We start from the raw sequence: 14137 nt of genomic DNA on the forward strand, positions 1-14137 counted from the left end.
TTTGAATAGCAGGCTGAAGTGTATCTTTGCATATTCATACAATGAGTTAATAAATTCTGTAACTTTCATGAATGCCTAGTACACAGAAAAAAAAGTCTCCAAAAATGACCCTCAACACCACCCATATCAATTGCAGCAAACCACGCTAAAAGATTACAACAGATCTTGATTATGGCTTCAGCCAGTGAGCATGTGGATATATATATATATATATTTATATATTTATATATATATATATATATATATATATATATATATATATATATATATATATATATATATATATATATATATATATATATATAAACAAACAGACAATTGAACAAAAATGTATGACATACCATTGAAAAAAAACAATATGCCATTGATTTCCTAGTTGTAAGATCCACATCTTGGACTATAAACCAACTTTTGCAACTCGTACTCCTTGTGTGAATATATATATATATATATATATATATATATATATATATATACACACACACACACACACACACACACACACACGTCAACCTGCCAACCTGGCTTCTGGTTCAGGCCATTACAATCTAAAACGACAGCAAAGATCGTATTCTGTCCTCATTTTAAATGTACTCCTAAACAGCCCTGTTGAGGTCATCCTAAGGTAGCAGAACACACAGAGGACAGTGTGTTGCCAGATCGTGTCAATCATTAGCTAGAACTTTTTAGCTATTCACACTGCTGGGCCAGGCCTTCTCTTTGAGAGAAGACTAATTTTCAGGAGCCATGGTTTGGAGGGTGCTGAAGGTCCTGCCCTGAGAAGATAGGGTGAAGTAGTGGGTGTAGCTGTAGGGCAGCTGCCGCTGCAGCAGTTGCTGGCCGAGGGGCGAAGAGAGTTGGGTAGAGAGCAGCATGTGGGATGTGGTGTAGAGCGAGAGGGGTGTGATGGAGTGCAGAGGCTGGTATAATATGTATAGGTTGGCCTGAAAGGAAGGCAGTGTGGTGGGCTGGAATCAAGCCGGTGTGTCCTAAAGAGTGACCCAGTGAATGACTCAAGGAATGGCCCAATGGTGACAAGGAGATAGGAGTTAGATGATGTTGAGGTATGTGGTGCACCTGGGCTAGCTGGGCATGGGCAGGGTGGGGATGATGTGGGTTATGGGGATGGATGCCCATAGCAGCAGCGTGGTGCTGCAGGATGGCATGCTGGACTGAAGTAATAGAGGTAGCAGAAGCTGCAGAAACTGTGGGTTGTTGAATGTGGATAGGCTGCAGTGCAGCTTGTGGGGGCGGTGGCGCAGGGGCAAGGTTGGCCGCTGCTGCCAAGTTAGCTGCTGCAGCAGCAGCAGCAGCTGCAGCTGAAGGGAAGGTCTTCACCTGCTTGGCTAACAGTTGCTGTTGAATGTGCTGTTGAGCTGCTTGCTGCAACTTGCTGTATTTCTCCATTTCCTCTGGGGTAAAGGTGATTGGTTGACTTTCTAAAGGTGCAAGACCATCTTCTTCAGGTTCCATGCCCATTTCCCCATCCTCCATGTTGGGAGGGTAACCAGGGTAGGTGTGCATAGTAGGCTGTGGACCCATTTCAGGCCCCATTAAATGTCCGTCCAACATGGGATTGTTGGGGTCTTGTCTGGGTTCACCTTGGTATTGAGACATCATAATTGCTGGATCCTGCTCATATTGTGGTTGAGACTCATGAAGGACTGGAGGGTCCAAGGTTGGATGTCTGGTCTCCTCGGTCACAGAAGCATTTGATACAGCCTCCTCCAACTGCTGCTTTTGTTGTTGTTGCTGCTGTTGTTGAACTGGTGGCTGAGGTGGAGGAGGAGGTGGGGGAAACTCACGAATGGGTTCTACCAGGATAACTTCATTACTATCTGAAATTTTCCCTTGCTCTGACTTTTCGCCCTCGATTGAACGTGTAAAAGGAAATAACGTTGGCTTCTTTCCTGCTTGAAGCTTGCCAAAAAGGGGCAACATACTTTTGTTTCCAATGGCAGGGGGGAGCTTGGGCCCGAAGTATCCCTGTGGAGGGTCCTTGATCTTGAGGCCAGTCTTGGTGCCAGTACCAGATTCATCCCCTCTTTTTTTAGATTGGATTTTCTCCAAGAGTTGTCGAGCTGTGAATGAATTTCGATGTTCTGCAGCCCCTCCTCCCTCCTTTGAGGAAGCTCCACCACCTCTTGTCCCTTGTGCCGATGAAGAGTTGCTATTTCGGGTTTGTGTGCGGGAAGAGGACCTTGGAGACTGGGAGCGGTAGATTCGTGACCGGTTGAAATCCCGCCGCCGCGACGAGCTGTCAGATCTCCGGCTGTGACTGTGCCGTTGTGGAGAGCCCTTGGTGGAGCTAGATGAACGACTAGCAGAGCTACGACTGCGACTGTAGCTGCTACGTCTGTAAGAACGAGCGCTGCTACTCCTACTACTACGGCTGGAGCTGCGACTACTGCTCCGTTGGTGTCTCCGCCGATGATGCTTCCTGCGGCTGTGTGATCGTGAACGGGAGTCCTCCTCTGAAGAAGATGGGGTGTAACGTCGCCTGTGAGATCGCCCACTATCACGCCTTTCATAGTCTGAGTCAGAGGAAGGTCTTCTTGATCTGCGGCGACGTCCTTCATCACTGTAGTCACTGTAACTGTCTGAATAGCTATGACTACGGCGACTGTAAGCACTGCTCCCTGCTGAGGAACGTTCAGAGCTACTGGAGTAGGACCGACTGCGTGACTTTTGACCTCTGTGGCATCTATGGTTGTGGTCTCCTCGACGAGACGACCTACTATGTGAACGTCCTGATCGTCCAGAATCATCACTGCGGTGTCTTCGCTGCTCACGTGGTGGCGTGGAGCGACGGTGAGCTTGTCGAGAACGTTGAGAGGATGATCCACCATCCTCCTCGCTGTCACTACTTGGAGGTCGACCTCCACTTATGCTCTTTTGGGCTGAAGCAGAGCAGGAAGCAGCAGGTGTGTTGGTGTCTGATTTAAGACGTTTAGTACCATTGTGTTCCTCTGTAGAACTAGGCTTCCCTGCACTGCTTTCCTCAACTCTAGAGCACTGAGACATTTTGTGGGAACGTTTTCTCTTTCCTCCTTCGTGGGATGTGCTTACTCCTGATGACTGAGTAGGGGCTACTCCATCTTTGTCATCCTTGTCTTTCTCTATTTCCTTACTGTCACCTCCCTCTGCTTCAATTTCATCAGTGCTACGTGGTTTATTTTTGCTTTTCTTTCTTTTGTGTTTCTTCTTCTTTTTAGTTTTCTCCCCTGGAATCTCATTTTCTAAATCCCCCTCCACTGCTGCTTTTTCTTTACGTTTGGAACGCTTGCTTGACTTCTTGTGTTTCTTCTTCTTCTTCTTTTTCTTAGACCCTGCAGACACATCTTCATTACTTTGTAATTTCTGCTTGTTGTTCTCACTCTCAGCACCCCCCTCTTTCAGGGATGATTGTTCTTTTTGAACTGTACTGGACCCAGCAATCGTTGTAGCAGTGCAGACCTCTCCACTATTTGCAGGAGTACCGTCTGTGTTTTCAGGCTTAGACCCCTCTCGTCCTTCAGTGCTAACTGGCTTGGCAGTTTTCATGTTTTTGCTTGCCCAGTTTCCTTTGTTTCTTGACTGTTTGAAGTCAAAGTAAAGAGGATTACAACTGTAGGAGAGGGATGGCTTAGCCTTAGTAAACTCCAACAATTCAGAAGGCCACTGCAAGGTGGTGCTTTCATCCTTACTTAGCACAGGAAAGAAAGGCCCAGTTGGCATGCGGGGACCTGTGTCTGTAGGCTCAGACATAACTTGCTTGGTATCAGCTTGTTGGGATGAGATATCCGCCACTGATGTATCACCTTGCCCTGCAGGTGTGGTACCAGATTCTTTCTCTGTCTTCACTGTAGCTGATGTGGGATTTGTGTTTTGTGCCTGTGTAGGTTCATTCTCAGTGTCTTTTTCAGATGTGCAGCTGCTGACTTTGATATGTTTTTGCTCTCCGTCATTACCTGCTGCTGCCTTCTCATCTTTTGCTCCATCTTCCTCCTCCTCCTTGCTATCACATTGGTCTGAAGCCTTCATGAAAAGCAGAAACTGGAAATGCGGCTTGACCCGACAATGTGCAGGTGGTACATAATGATAATACTGTGGTTCCTGTCCGGAGTAACCTTCCTCCTTTTTCATCATCATCTTCAGCTTGTTTAAAGTCGAGGCCAGGGTACCTCCATCATCTGGCTGTGACTGCTCTTCCTCACCCCCACCACTTCCACCTTCTCCTTCTGCTCCTACTACTTGAGGGATATCAGTGGTGAATTCCACACCTACATCCTCTCCTCCAGTCTTTTCTCCTCCCTCTTCCTGACCTTCTTCTCCTTCCACAGTTTCCTCGCCATGGTCTGCAAACACAGCGGCAGCTGTCTCAAGTTTGACTGGGGCTTTCTTAGCAAAAGAGAAGGAGACACTCAATTTGGGAGCCTGTGAGCCTCCAGAAGGTATTGGAGAAGAACTAGCTTTGTTAAAACCAAAGCTGATGGCAGGGCCTGTTCTAGGGGAGCCTTGACCACTAACACTACAGATTCCCTTATCTTCATTAGCCTCTGTGTTGGGGTCCACTGTCATAGGCACTCCATCCATGGAGTCTTCCCCCTTTTCTCCATCTACTGCCACTATGGTAGTTTTAAACATAGGGCCACTACCAGGGACACTGAAAAATAAAGAATGATAACTTTTGTTACAACTGGTAACACTCCCTAAAAAAAAAAAAAAAAAAAAAAAAAAAAAAAACATTAGAATTTCTGCTGAATTTTACTTACAGGTCTTGCTGTTTCCTCTGTTCGGCCAGTTCAAGAAGCCGCCGCAACATCTTCTCCTGTTTTTTGCCATCCTTCCTGGAGCGAGAAGACACATTCCGGGCAAACTCTCTCTGCTTCAGCTCCTTCAGTCTCTGTAGGATTAAACAGAGAGGAATACAAATTTATTATGAGATTTAGTGTCTAATTGATAATAATACAAGTCTGATTGATCTTTGAATGTGAAGAAAATTATTCCGTGTTCAAAACTGTTCTAAGTTCAAGCTATTAAGTAGAGTCACGCCGATGCAAATCTCTCATACCTGCTTGTGTGCATGATCGTAGGAGTTGATGTGATTGTCAAACTCCTGATGTTTCTGGTATTGCTTATCACACAGTTCACAGTAGAAATTGGCCCTCAGGTCCTCTAAAGCTTTAGCTATGGCTTTTTCCTTCTCCGCATAATCCTGCAAAACACAGAAAAACATATCATGAAATATTAATAGACTGATGTTAAATGGGCTTGGTAAACGGACTTACATAGGCAATTTTTGGCATTGGCAAATGTAAATAAACTTGTTGAGTTATGTACTGAATATGTAAAATATTTGTCAAAAGACATTAAGTTTGTAAGAACATTTCGATCAAACACTACACTGCTTTAGAGAGAGACACACTTTTCTAAAGTTACACACGGTTATCGTCAATTACATTTTTGTATGTGGTTGAGCTGCAATAGAACAAGAGAAGCTTTGTATCTGTCCAAGCATAGGGACTGTGACAAATCAATCTCAAACATTCATAGAATTTTAACTAGATACGACTCATGGCTACTTTATGACAAAAGAAGGAATCGGGGAGGACTGGAAGTAAAGAGAAATTATCTCCACAGGTTTGACCAAAAAATATTTAAAGGGGACACTGGATGCCTTTAGCCTCAACATATTTTTGTTAAAATTCCTCAATGGTCATGTAAAACAACACCATTTTTTACCTTTTCAAAAATACCTCTGTTCACAGCAACCCATTTCAGTGCATGTCTTTTTAAATGATAATGAGCTCTGCTCACCCCGCCCCTCTCTTGTGTTTTTTGTGCATTTGGTGACATGTTACCATCAAAAACAAAACTAATGCATCCTCAGTGGCTCTGACGCCAGGAGAAAATGAAGAATCGTCACTGCAATTGCAGACTCGTAAGAGTATTCAAAACATTTGTACAGCGTCACAACAGCAGTGGCTCGTGCTTGTGGTGAGAAACCAGCCTTGTGTCCACTTTTACATCTAGCTTCAAAACTCCTGCTTACGGCACATTGTTGTTGCTACAGCTGCTCGAGCGCAGAGAAAATGTGACAGTGACCACTGACCGAGGGCGGAGATATGCTAATAAGATATAGTCCATCAGCGGTTGTGTGTGTGTCTGGGGGATGGGGGGGGGGTTGATAATTGAGACAGATTAGGTTTTTCTGGGACTAAAAAAGACAAAAAAAAAAGAAAGAAAAAAAGGAGTGAATGATTTTTTTATCATTGCAGGTTGGTTTTGTCCACACACTGCTAAGACACATTTATATACCAACACAATGTACAAGTAAATTTGGTTCAAATGCGCCCTTTAAGAATGACAGAAAAGTGAAATGAACAATGTTGCTGTCATAGAATCTCACCTTGTATTTTTGACGCTGTTCCTCTGTGTCTTCTTTTTCCACTTCCAGCACCCGCCGCTTCTCTGTGGCATCTTCTGCATAGTCCAACTGTGGGCACCCACATACGCACAAAGGTTAGAGGGGCATACATTAATATTAACATTCGGCAAAAAAAAGAAAGCCCAAACAAATATTTTCACCTCCATTTCCATGCGCCCCATTCCCATGACGTCATATTTGAGGATGATGGGCACAGGGTCAGTTCGTCCTATGATGTTGGGGGGAGAGGCAGAGACAGAGAGGGACAGAGGTTAGACTTTTACTCAGATACAAGAGAAAACTTGGGGCGGGACAGCCTGCTTAGAGCACAGGGTGCTGGGTTAGAGACACTGTCTTCAAGTGCAAGAGACCAGAAAGCTACAGTGAACCAAACTCTAGCCATTCTCACAGCTTCATGTGCAGCTCTCCTCTAAAAAGCTATTCCAGGTGCTACAACGTTACTGCAACTAAGCCTAGTTTTAATGGTTTACCATTTGAGTTTACTGCCAATATATTTTGTAATAAACTGCATACCCTGAAAGAAACTTCTGTTAAAAGAAGCACAGGACAGAAAACAAGGAGGGGAAGGTTGGGCCGAAGTTTTCATTGAATTTGCCACAGTGTCCTTACAGTGGCCTGCTTGAGGAGGTCTTTTTCTGTCCTTTCTTACTTCCTCAATTTTTCTGTTATCTCATCCCTCTCTTTTGAGCCATGTCCCGCATTGTGCTCTGTCTAACTCATGTTCTTAACTCAGATGACAGGGAGGCATTTGGGATGCTGGAGGGAATACTTAAAAGAGGGGGAAGATATCAGCATTTACTGCATCTTTTCAGAGCACTGCAATGACACTGACTGCCTGATCCACAGTGTGCCTTCCATATTACTCTCCTCTTTACACCCATTTAGGCTTTCTAGGTTTGAACCTTCTCTGAGCTCTTCATCATCTGATTTTCCTACCCGACTGCCTGCCACACCTGGATGCAAATGAAAGTTTGTGACCCATATGATATCCTGAAATAGTACATTGTTTTACTTGCCCGTCATGTTTTATATACACAAGCTGTGAAAAGACCTAGATCAGAGGAAAAGTAACATCAGAAAAATGAACAAATCAGAATGAAACAAAAGGGGGAAAGAAAAGGACAATCAAAACTACACTGAAGATTGACACATAATTGCTTAATCCACTCATAACCAGCCAAACGAAGCAGAGAGAAAGAAAGAGAGACACGGGGAGTGAGAGAAAGACAGAGAACAGAGAAAATAAGGACACAAGCACTGAGCTACAGCAGCAGAGTGACGTCAAAGGCCAGGGGTTGCCATGATGACAGTGCAGGGCTGGGGAAATGATGTACTTACCTGGGAGAGTGTGGGGATGGGGTGGGGGTGGCAAACATACAGACACAGAGACAGGAAAGGGTGGGGGTCTCAAATGAAGGAGAAAAGGCACAAGAACAGAAGTCATACTAATTTGCGGCTGCACAGGCTAGCACCACGGTCACAGTGAATCAGACTCCAATCAATCGTTTGGATTTCAGTTTTTTTTTTCTGTCAGTCTTCCTCTTTTATTGACAAATTATTTATTTATTGGGTGGGGGGGCGTTCAAGTTAAGAGCAGGATCAGTTCATACCATTGGGCTGATCTAATGACAAAAGACAAGAAAAACGTCTGAATAATAGTAGTAGGAGTAACTTACCGCAATGAAGGGCTAGGAACTTTACATAAACACAAACAAAAAAGTTGATATTAGTTCCTTCTTTTTATGATCAGATAGATATATAAGGATGTTAGTTTTTAATAATATTGTAACATTTTATTATAGATAATACATGCATTACCCATGTACATTATAATTTTTTCTTTATTATGATAGGACCGTGTAGAGGAGATGGGAAGTCAAGTAAGAGAGAGAGAGAGAGAAAAGGGGCGTGATATGTCGCTGTACATAATTGTTGCGTGAATCCTAAATACACTGATTTTACAATGACAAAACTATTTTAGATTAAAAAAAAAAAACAATCAATTGCAATAATATGAAAATAATTATTGTCCATCAATATTGGCCATAATTTTTTATCAGTAAATTCCTACAGCATTTAATCATTGTTTTCTAAATACAATGATAAAAAACATTTATCTTTAACTTAACAAGACTTAAAAACTTAAACTTAAAAATTCTGAGAAACATAAGTATCACTGTCTTTACACTCACCCTGTTGAACTACTAAAAAAAAAATAATAATCTGTACGCCTTTCACATTTCTCTAACTTAAACGGAATTAAATCATCAGTAATGCATTTTGAGAAAACAGTGTTTAGAGTCATGATAGATAAAGCATGAATTCATAGCCCTTGAGCAGAAAAAGACGCATTACAATTTTGAAGCTTAAGATGGTCTAATTTGTGGCAAACTTGAGTTTCAGCCCAGTGGTATAGTTGTTCCTGTAATGAAGTGATAAAGGAGTGTGTGAAAACGATAAGGGCCTGATGGGATTCCAGCCCCCACCAGAGTTGCAAGAAAGTGCGCTAAGGGATTCATCCTACCACTAGGGTGCACAAGAGAGTTTCATAACAAAACAGAGAAACTGTGTGTCACAAATAAGCCTCATATGAATAAGATAATAACTAAATAATACTAAGGCATATGGTTATAGTGTATTGCAACATTCTACCATATATAATTGGAAACATGGAATGTCTTGCATCATATTGATCATCTGAGAGGGTTGTTTAAGAATGTTGCCTCAAAATGTAGGTGGGAATCCCAAAATCAGGCCCCCAAGTCAACGATCTCAATCCTTTCCCTTCCCAACAATCTTTGGAAACAAAGTGAGGTCAAGACTAGAATTATGCATTCCAGTGGAAAAAACATAACGAGACTGGACGACGAAAAGGGTGCAATACAACAAAAAAGGGGAAGTGGATCTAAGTATTCCCCCTAAAAAACTGAAAACAAACAGAATGAGTGTGTTCCAGAAGAGTGCATATTGAACACTAAGAGACGGGCAGCAGAATGAAGACTAATACAAAGAGAGGTAGAGACAGTTTAAGCCTATTAAGCACTGATGCTCTGATGATGAAAGTCATATCAAAACAAGAAATGGGGGGAGTAAAACCAAAAAAAAAAAAAATGAAAGCATAAATCAAATCAAAATTAAAAAACCAATTCAATCGGGTTAAAAATAACATTTACCACTAAGTTTACCATCAGCACAACATGGCCAGGATCATAATGCTGCAAAAAAGAAACACCAATTGGTTAAGCAGGAAGATTGAGGCACAAAGAGAGGGTTCAGGGGTAAGGGGTAAAGGGTTAGGGGTCGGGTTTGGGGACAGGGGCTTCGGTGTAACCCCTACCAATGGGCCTGGGTGATTACAGGGATACCCTCTCACTATCCCTGACACTCCTTCTCTCCTCCTCTTGACTGCTCATTTCTGGTACTATAATTTCAGGCTTTCGAATTCCTCCACAAGGAGGACATACTTTCTAATTTCGGACTTCCCTCTAAAACAGGTTTTCAGAGGAGAACCTGAAAACCAGTCCTAAAGCGGTCCGCTCTCTCGTTTCCCCTCTCTTTGTTGATTTTACTTCAACAGAAATTTATCAACCATCACTCTGTCCCCATCCTCCCCCCTTTCTCCAATCCCCCCTGTGGGCCCAAGTCCCCGCGTGAATGCATTTGAGACAGAGAGGCCGTCGTATGCGTACTCCATCACGCAGCTGTACGAGCTATGAAAAGCATACGCTGTGAGAGAGCTTTTAGCAGCGCATCGTTCTTATCGGCCAGCAGGCTTCCTTTAGAGGACTGGATCGCTTTCACAGCTGTTTTAATCTCGCCATTTATCGAGGATCAATTGCAATCTGTTTTGTGGTATCCTGCGTTGCTTAAAACTCAGCTTCACAAGACTGGGTCTCTACAGCCAGCATGCTCTGCAGGAGAGGTGGAAGGAGATGAGTCAGGTCAGGTGAGGCTTTCACAAGTCAGTACATTTATAAGAGGAGAAGTGGGATGCAGGTGGGATGGTGTGAAGACTTTTCCCTGCAAGCTAAAACACCTGAGCCCCCACCCCTCGTTTTGGTGACACACACACACACACACACACACACACACTGCACATACAATTTCCACTCCCACATGTACCACAGGTGTACATTTACTTCACAAAAGTGGACGCAGGCAGATAGACCGATCGAAGGCAGAAGGAGGGGGAGAATGGGCAAGAGATTGAGGCTCATTCTGGCAAGCCATTCAAGGGAATCATGGGAAAGAGGCAGAATCATATTCTCAGCCAATCAGAGGGCCCCATCTCATGTTCTCAGCCAATCAAAACACCCCCATCGCGGCCAAACATACATTAAACTAATATTTACAATTACTATTCTAACATGGGTGAATTCAGAACACAATTAAGAGAAGAAAACAACAAAAAAAAAAAAAAAAAAAAAAAAACAGTGGACAATTAATTAAGTTCTACAAAATGTTTACCGATTCCATTTTGGCATGAGTTTCAAATCGTAGTGCTGGTATTTTGAGCAGAGAGCGTTTAGTGATTGTAAGCGTAGAGAGAAGAACTAAGAGAAGCCGTTAGGCTACACTGTAAAAGGGGGAGAGTTATTACGTATTATTTCAAGAAAAACATCCACACGCACACTTACTCAAACATACACACAAACATACAGTGGGGGAGGTCCTACAAACCTTACCTAAAAAACAAGAGAAGAAAAGAAAGAAAAAAAAAGAAAGAAGAGTAAATAAACAGAGTCAATACAATGGAAACTCAAAGCATTGGGGAGACATTTCAGTAAATGCACACTCAGGATAAGGTTCAAACACCATGGCGTGAGCACCAGAATGGGTGAACAGACGCTGTTTGTTTGTGCATGTATGCAGCAGAGCACTTTGCACTAACAGCGAGTGTGTTTTCAAATAGATCCCCACCTGAACACTGGACTGGGTCAAACATATACACCGTTCACTTTCTTTTGCCTCATTTTCTCCAGTTTTCACGAATGTGATTTGCGAGTAATTTGGTGTGCTCTCACTCTGGCCCTGCAAGATGGAAGTAATATACCTCCTCAAACTCGCTGGAGGCTCTAGCACTTTATCTGATCTGGAAAATCTCTTCCACTGCAAATAACCTCCTGTCACTCCCTGTCTGCTCTGTGTTTTAAACGCAAACAGTATGATGACAGGATGACGACAACCAAGAGAGGACAAAACTCTGATCTTTTGAGTGTCTTGCCAAGCTACAAAACAGATGGGCGGTGCCGGTGAGCAATGGAAACATTCCTAATCTTTCACACACTTGACTTGGCCGGGATGACAACCTCTGGCTACGGCTGCTTCCTCTGGGTTCTCAGCTCTGCGAGTGGAGTGTAAGCTGCTAAAGCAAAGGCCAAAAAGAGAGCGGCCATTCTGCTGTCACTGCTAAGGGAAATGCTGTCTCTGTGTGAAGTAGTGCTGGCAATTTAAAATTAAGCAATACAGAGAACATCAGAATGATTTTATTGGCCCATTAAGCTTCCTAATGGGCAAATAACCTCTTTCTACTGTGACTTTTGACTACAAGGGCGAAACAAATGAGATATTTTAAAAGTGGCTCTGATTTAAACATCAGCAGCAAAAACAGTAATGCTAAAAATGCTAGTTTCTTGGGTTGAAAAAAGTACATCCTTTAAAACAATTTCTGAGCCAATATTAATATATATTTCGATCAATATTCTAAAATTATACACCATCTAGTCACAAGTCTGTAAATGATTTTGAATCTTACTTCTGCTGTAAGATTTTATTTAAACAAAAGACGGTAAAACAATACTGTGAAGTATTATCATAAATTATGACAACTGGTTTCTATTTTAAATTAAATTTAAATTTAAAAATGTAAATGTACATTTATGCATTTAGCAGACGCTTTTATCCAAAGCGACTTACAGTGCATTCAGGCTATCAATTTTTACCTATCATGTGCTCCCGGGGAATCGAACCCCCAACCTTGCGCTTGCTAACGCAATGCTCTACCACTTGAGCTAAAATATTATAAAATATTATTTCTTCCCGTGATGTCAAAGCTGAATTATCAGCAGCCATTACTCTTCAAAGACGCTTCAGAAATCATTCTAATATGCTGATTTGGTGCTCAAAATGTTTCTTTTTACTTTGATCTTTAAAACAACTGTGCTGCTTAACATTTTTGGGGAAGCCGATAAATTTTTCAAACTTGAAACTTCAAAAAGTTCCAAAGAAATATCGTGCAACATCATAAATGTCTTTATTGTCACTTTTGATCAATTTAATGCATCCTTAAGGAATAATTATCCTGCTAATGTTATTTTTCTTACTGTGGTTGATATGGGATGTTGATGGAAGTGTTCACTGGGAACAATAAAAGCAGACAGGATGCCTTTCCCATTTATGCACACGGAGTACTGAATTAAGATCTTGAGCTAACGCTGACTTCAGCACTTAAACTGCAGAGCTATGTTTACAGCTGCAGGGCAGTGTCTAGAGAGTGTGCATGTGTGCAATAACAAAGCAGTTTCTAGGGAGAGCCTCAAACTCGCCTGATGGATCAAATGACCTTGCAAAAGTTATCTGGCTCAAACCTTTCAACAGAAGTCCTGAGAGAGAGTCATTCATATTCCTATCATTGATTTCTGTCAGAGCAAGTTCTCTTTGGATCAAAACCTTCTGCTAAAACGATTTGTAGAGGTCAATTCAACAAGGCAGCACGTCAGAAAGGCAGCTGGGTTGCCTTCTTTCACCTCGTGTTGAGAACAGATTCCACTGATTTATATGTGGGCAGAACAATTTACTGAAACATGAGGGTGTTTTCATGTTTCTGAGCAAACAAAACAAAACCTCCCACATGCTCTGAAGTTGTAGTGAAAAAATAAAGGGAAAGAACAAAAGAAAGAGATCAAGACCTAGAACATCACAAATCTCTCTTCCTGTTGAAATGTGCTCAGATATCTAAACATCCTTTCAGGCTATAAATACACTACATTTTATTCTGCACTAAACTGATGCACTAAGAGCATGAGGCATGTAAGCATTCCTCTTTGTGTGCTTTATTTCCTGCAGGCTTTGCAGTGTGACTGCAGCACACATGCATCCTGAGGGACGATAAGATATGTGTTTGTGTGTGTGTCCCACAGATCAATTTCTACATAGACCTCGGTTCGCCAACAACAGCATCAGCATGAGGTAAAGACCAAAAACAGAGTGGTCTATAAAGCTAACTTTACTGTGGGTCTTGGGGAAAATTTAAGCATCTACTCTGTCCTTGTCCAAGTAACTGAGTTTCCTCACTCACATAATGTGACTTTCGCTCACAAGTGCCAAACTGTTATAATTTTCTAAAGAAAAGTCAACAATAAATCTTACACTCTGTATATCTCAACTCTGCTCTTTGTGCAACAAGAGACAAGGGATCTTCTTGCAGGGAAGAATGGCTCATATGAATTTTATTCCACTTTCTCGCACACATGCAAACCACACAACCACTGAACGCAGACAACAAGACTGCATTAATACAGCATCTCTGACATTCTTCAGGCCACAAGTCAAGTGCAGGGGAGAAAGTAAAGGGGGAACTGGGAGAGGACAGAGGGGAGGAGAAAAAAATGAAAGAGCTGATCTTCCTCAAAGGCACTCCAAAAGAACACAAAGTGAATGAATGCTTTTATTTGGTAAGATCGAGAGGAGCTCATGACGGTTTGTGTT

At 42.3% G+C, this 14137-nt stretch overlaps 1 protein-coding gene across 10 annotated transcripts in view; it reads right to left on the minus strand.

The window, feature by feature from the left end:
- Window positions 1-303: 303 nt before the first annotated feature.
- The window catches only part of LOC132148928 (G patch domain-containing protein 8-like), a 30496-nt gene continuing 16662 nt past the window's right edge, over window positions 304-14137 (minus strand). For 4 of the 10 annotated variants that reach the window (XM_059557760.1, XM_059557753.1, XM_059557780.1 and 1 more), the window contains 6 exons: window positions 8107-8125; window positions 6571-6638; window positions 6392-6478; window positions 5054-5197; window positions 4755-4885; window positions 305-4645 (listed from right to left, as the gene is read on the minus strand). In XM_059557760.1, coding sequence (XP_059413743.1) covers window positions 739-4645; window positions 4755-4885; window positions 5054-5197; window positions 6392-6478; window positions 6571-6638; window positions 8107-8125 — 4356 coding nt within the window. In that variant the 3' untranslated portion in view covers window positions 305-738. Of the gene's footprint in view, window positions 4646-4754; window positions 4886-5053; window positions 5198-6391; window positions 6479-6570; window positions 6639-8106; window positions 8126-9603; window positions 9646-14137 lie in introns of all 10 variants that reach the window. The other 6 variants (XM_059557815.1, XM_059557807.1, XM_059557799.1 and 3 more) reach the window with 4 other exon arrangements.

This window comes from Carassius carassius, chromosome 1, assembly GCF_963082965.1.
Source record: "Carassius carassius chromosome 1, fCarCar2.1, whole genome shotgun sequence".
In the NCBI taxonomy this organism is placed as follows: Eukaryota; Metazoa; Chordata; class Actinopteri; order Cypriniformes; family Cyprinidae; genus Carassius; species Carassius carassius.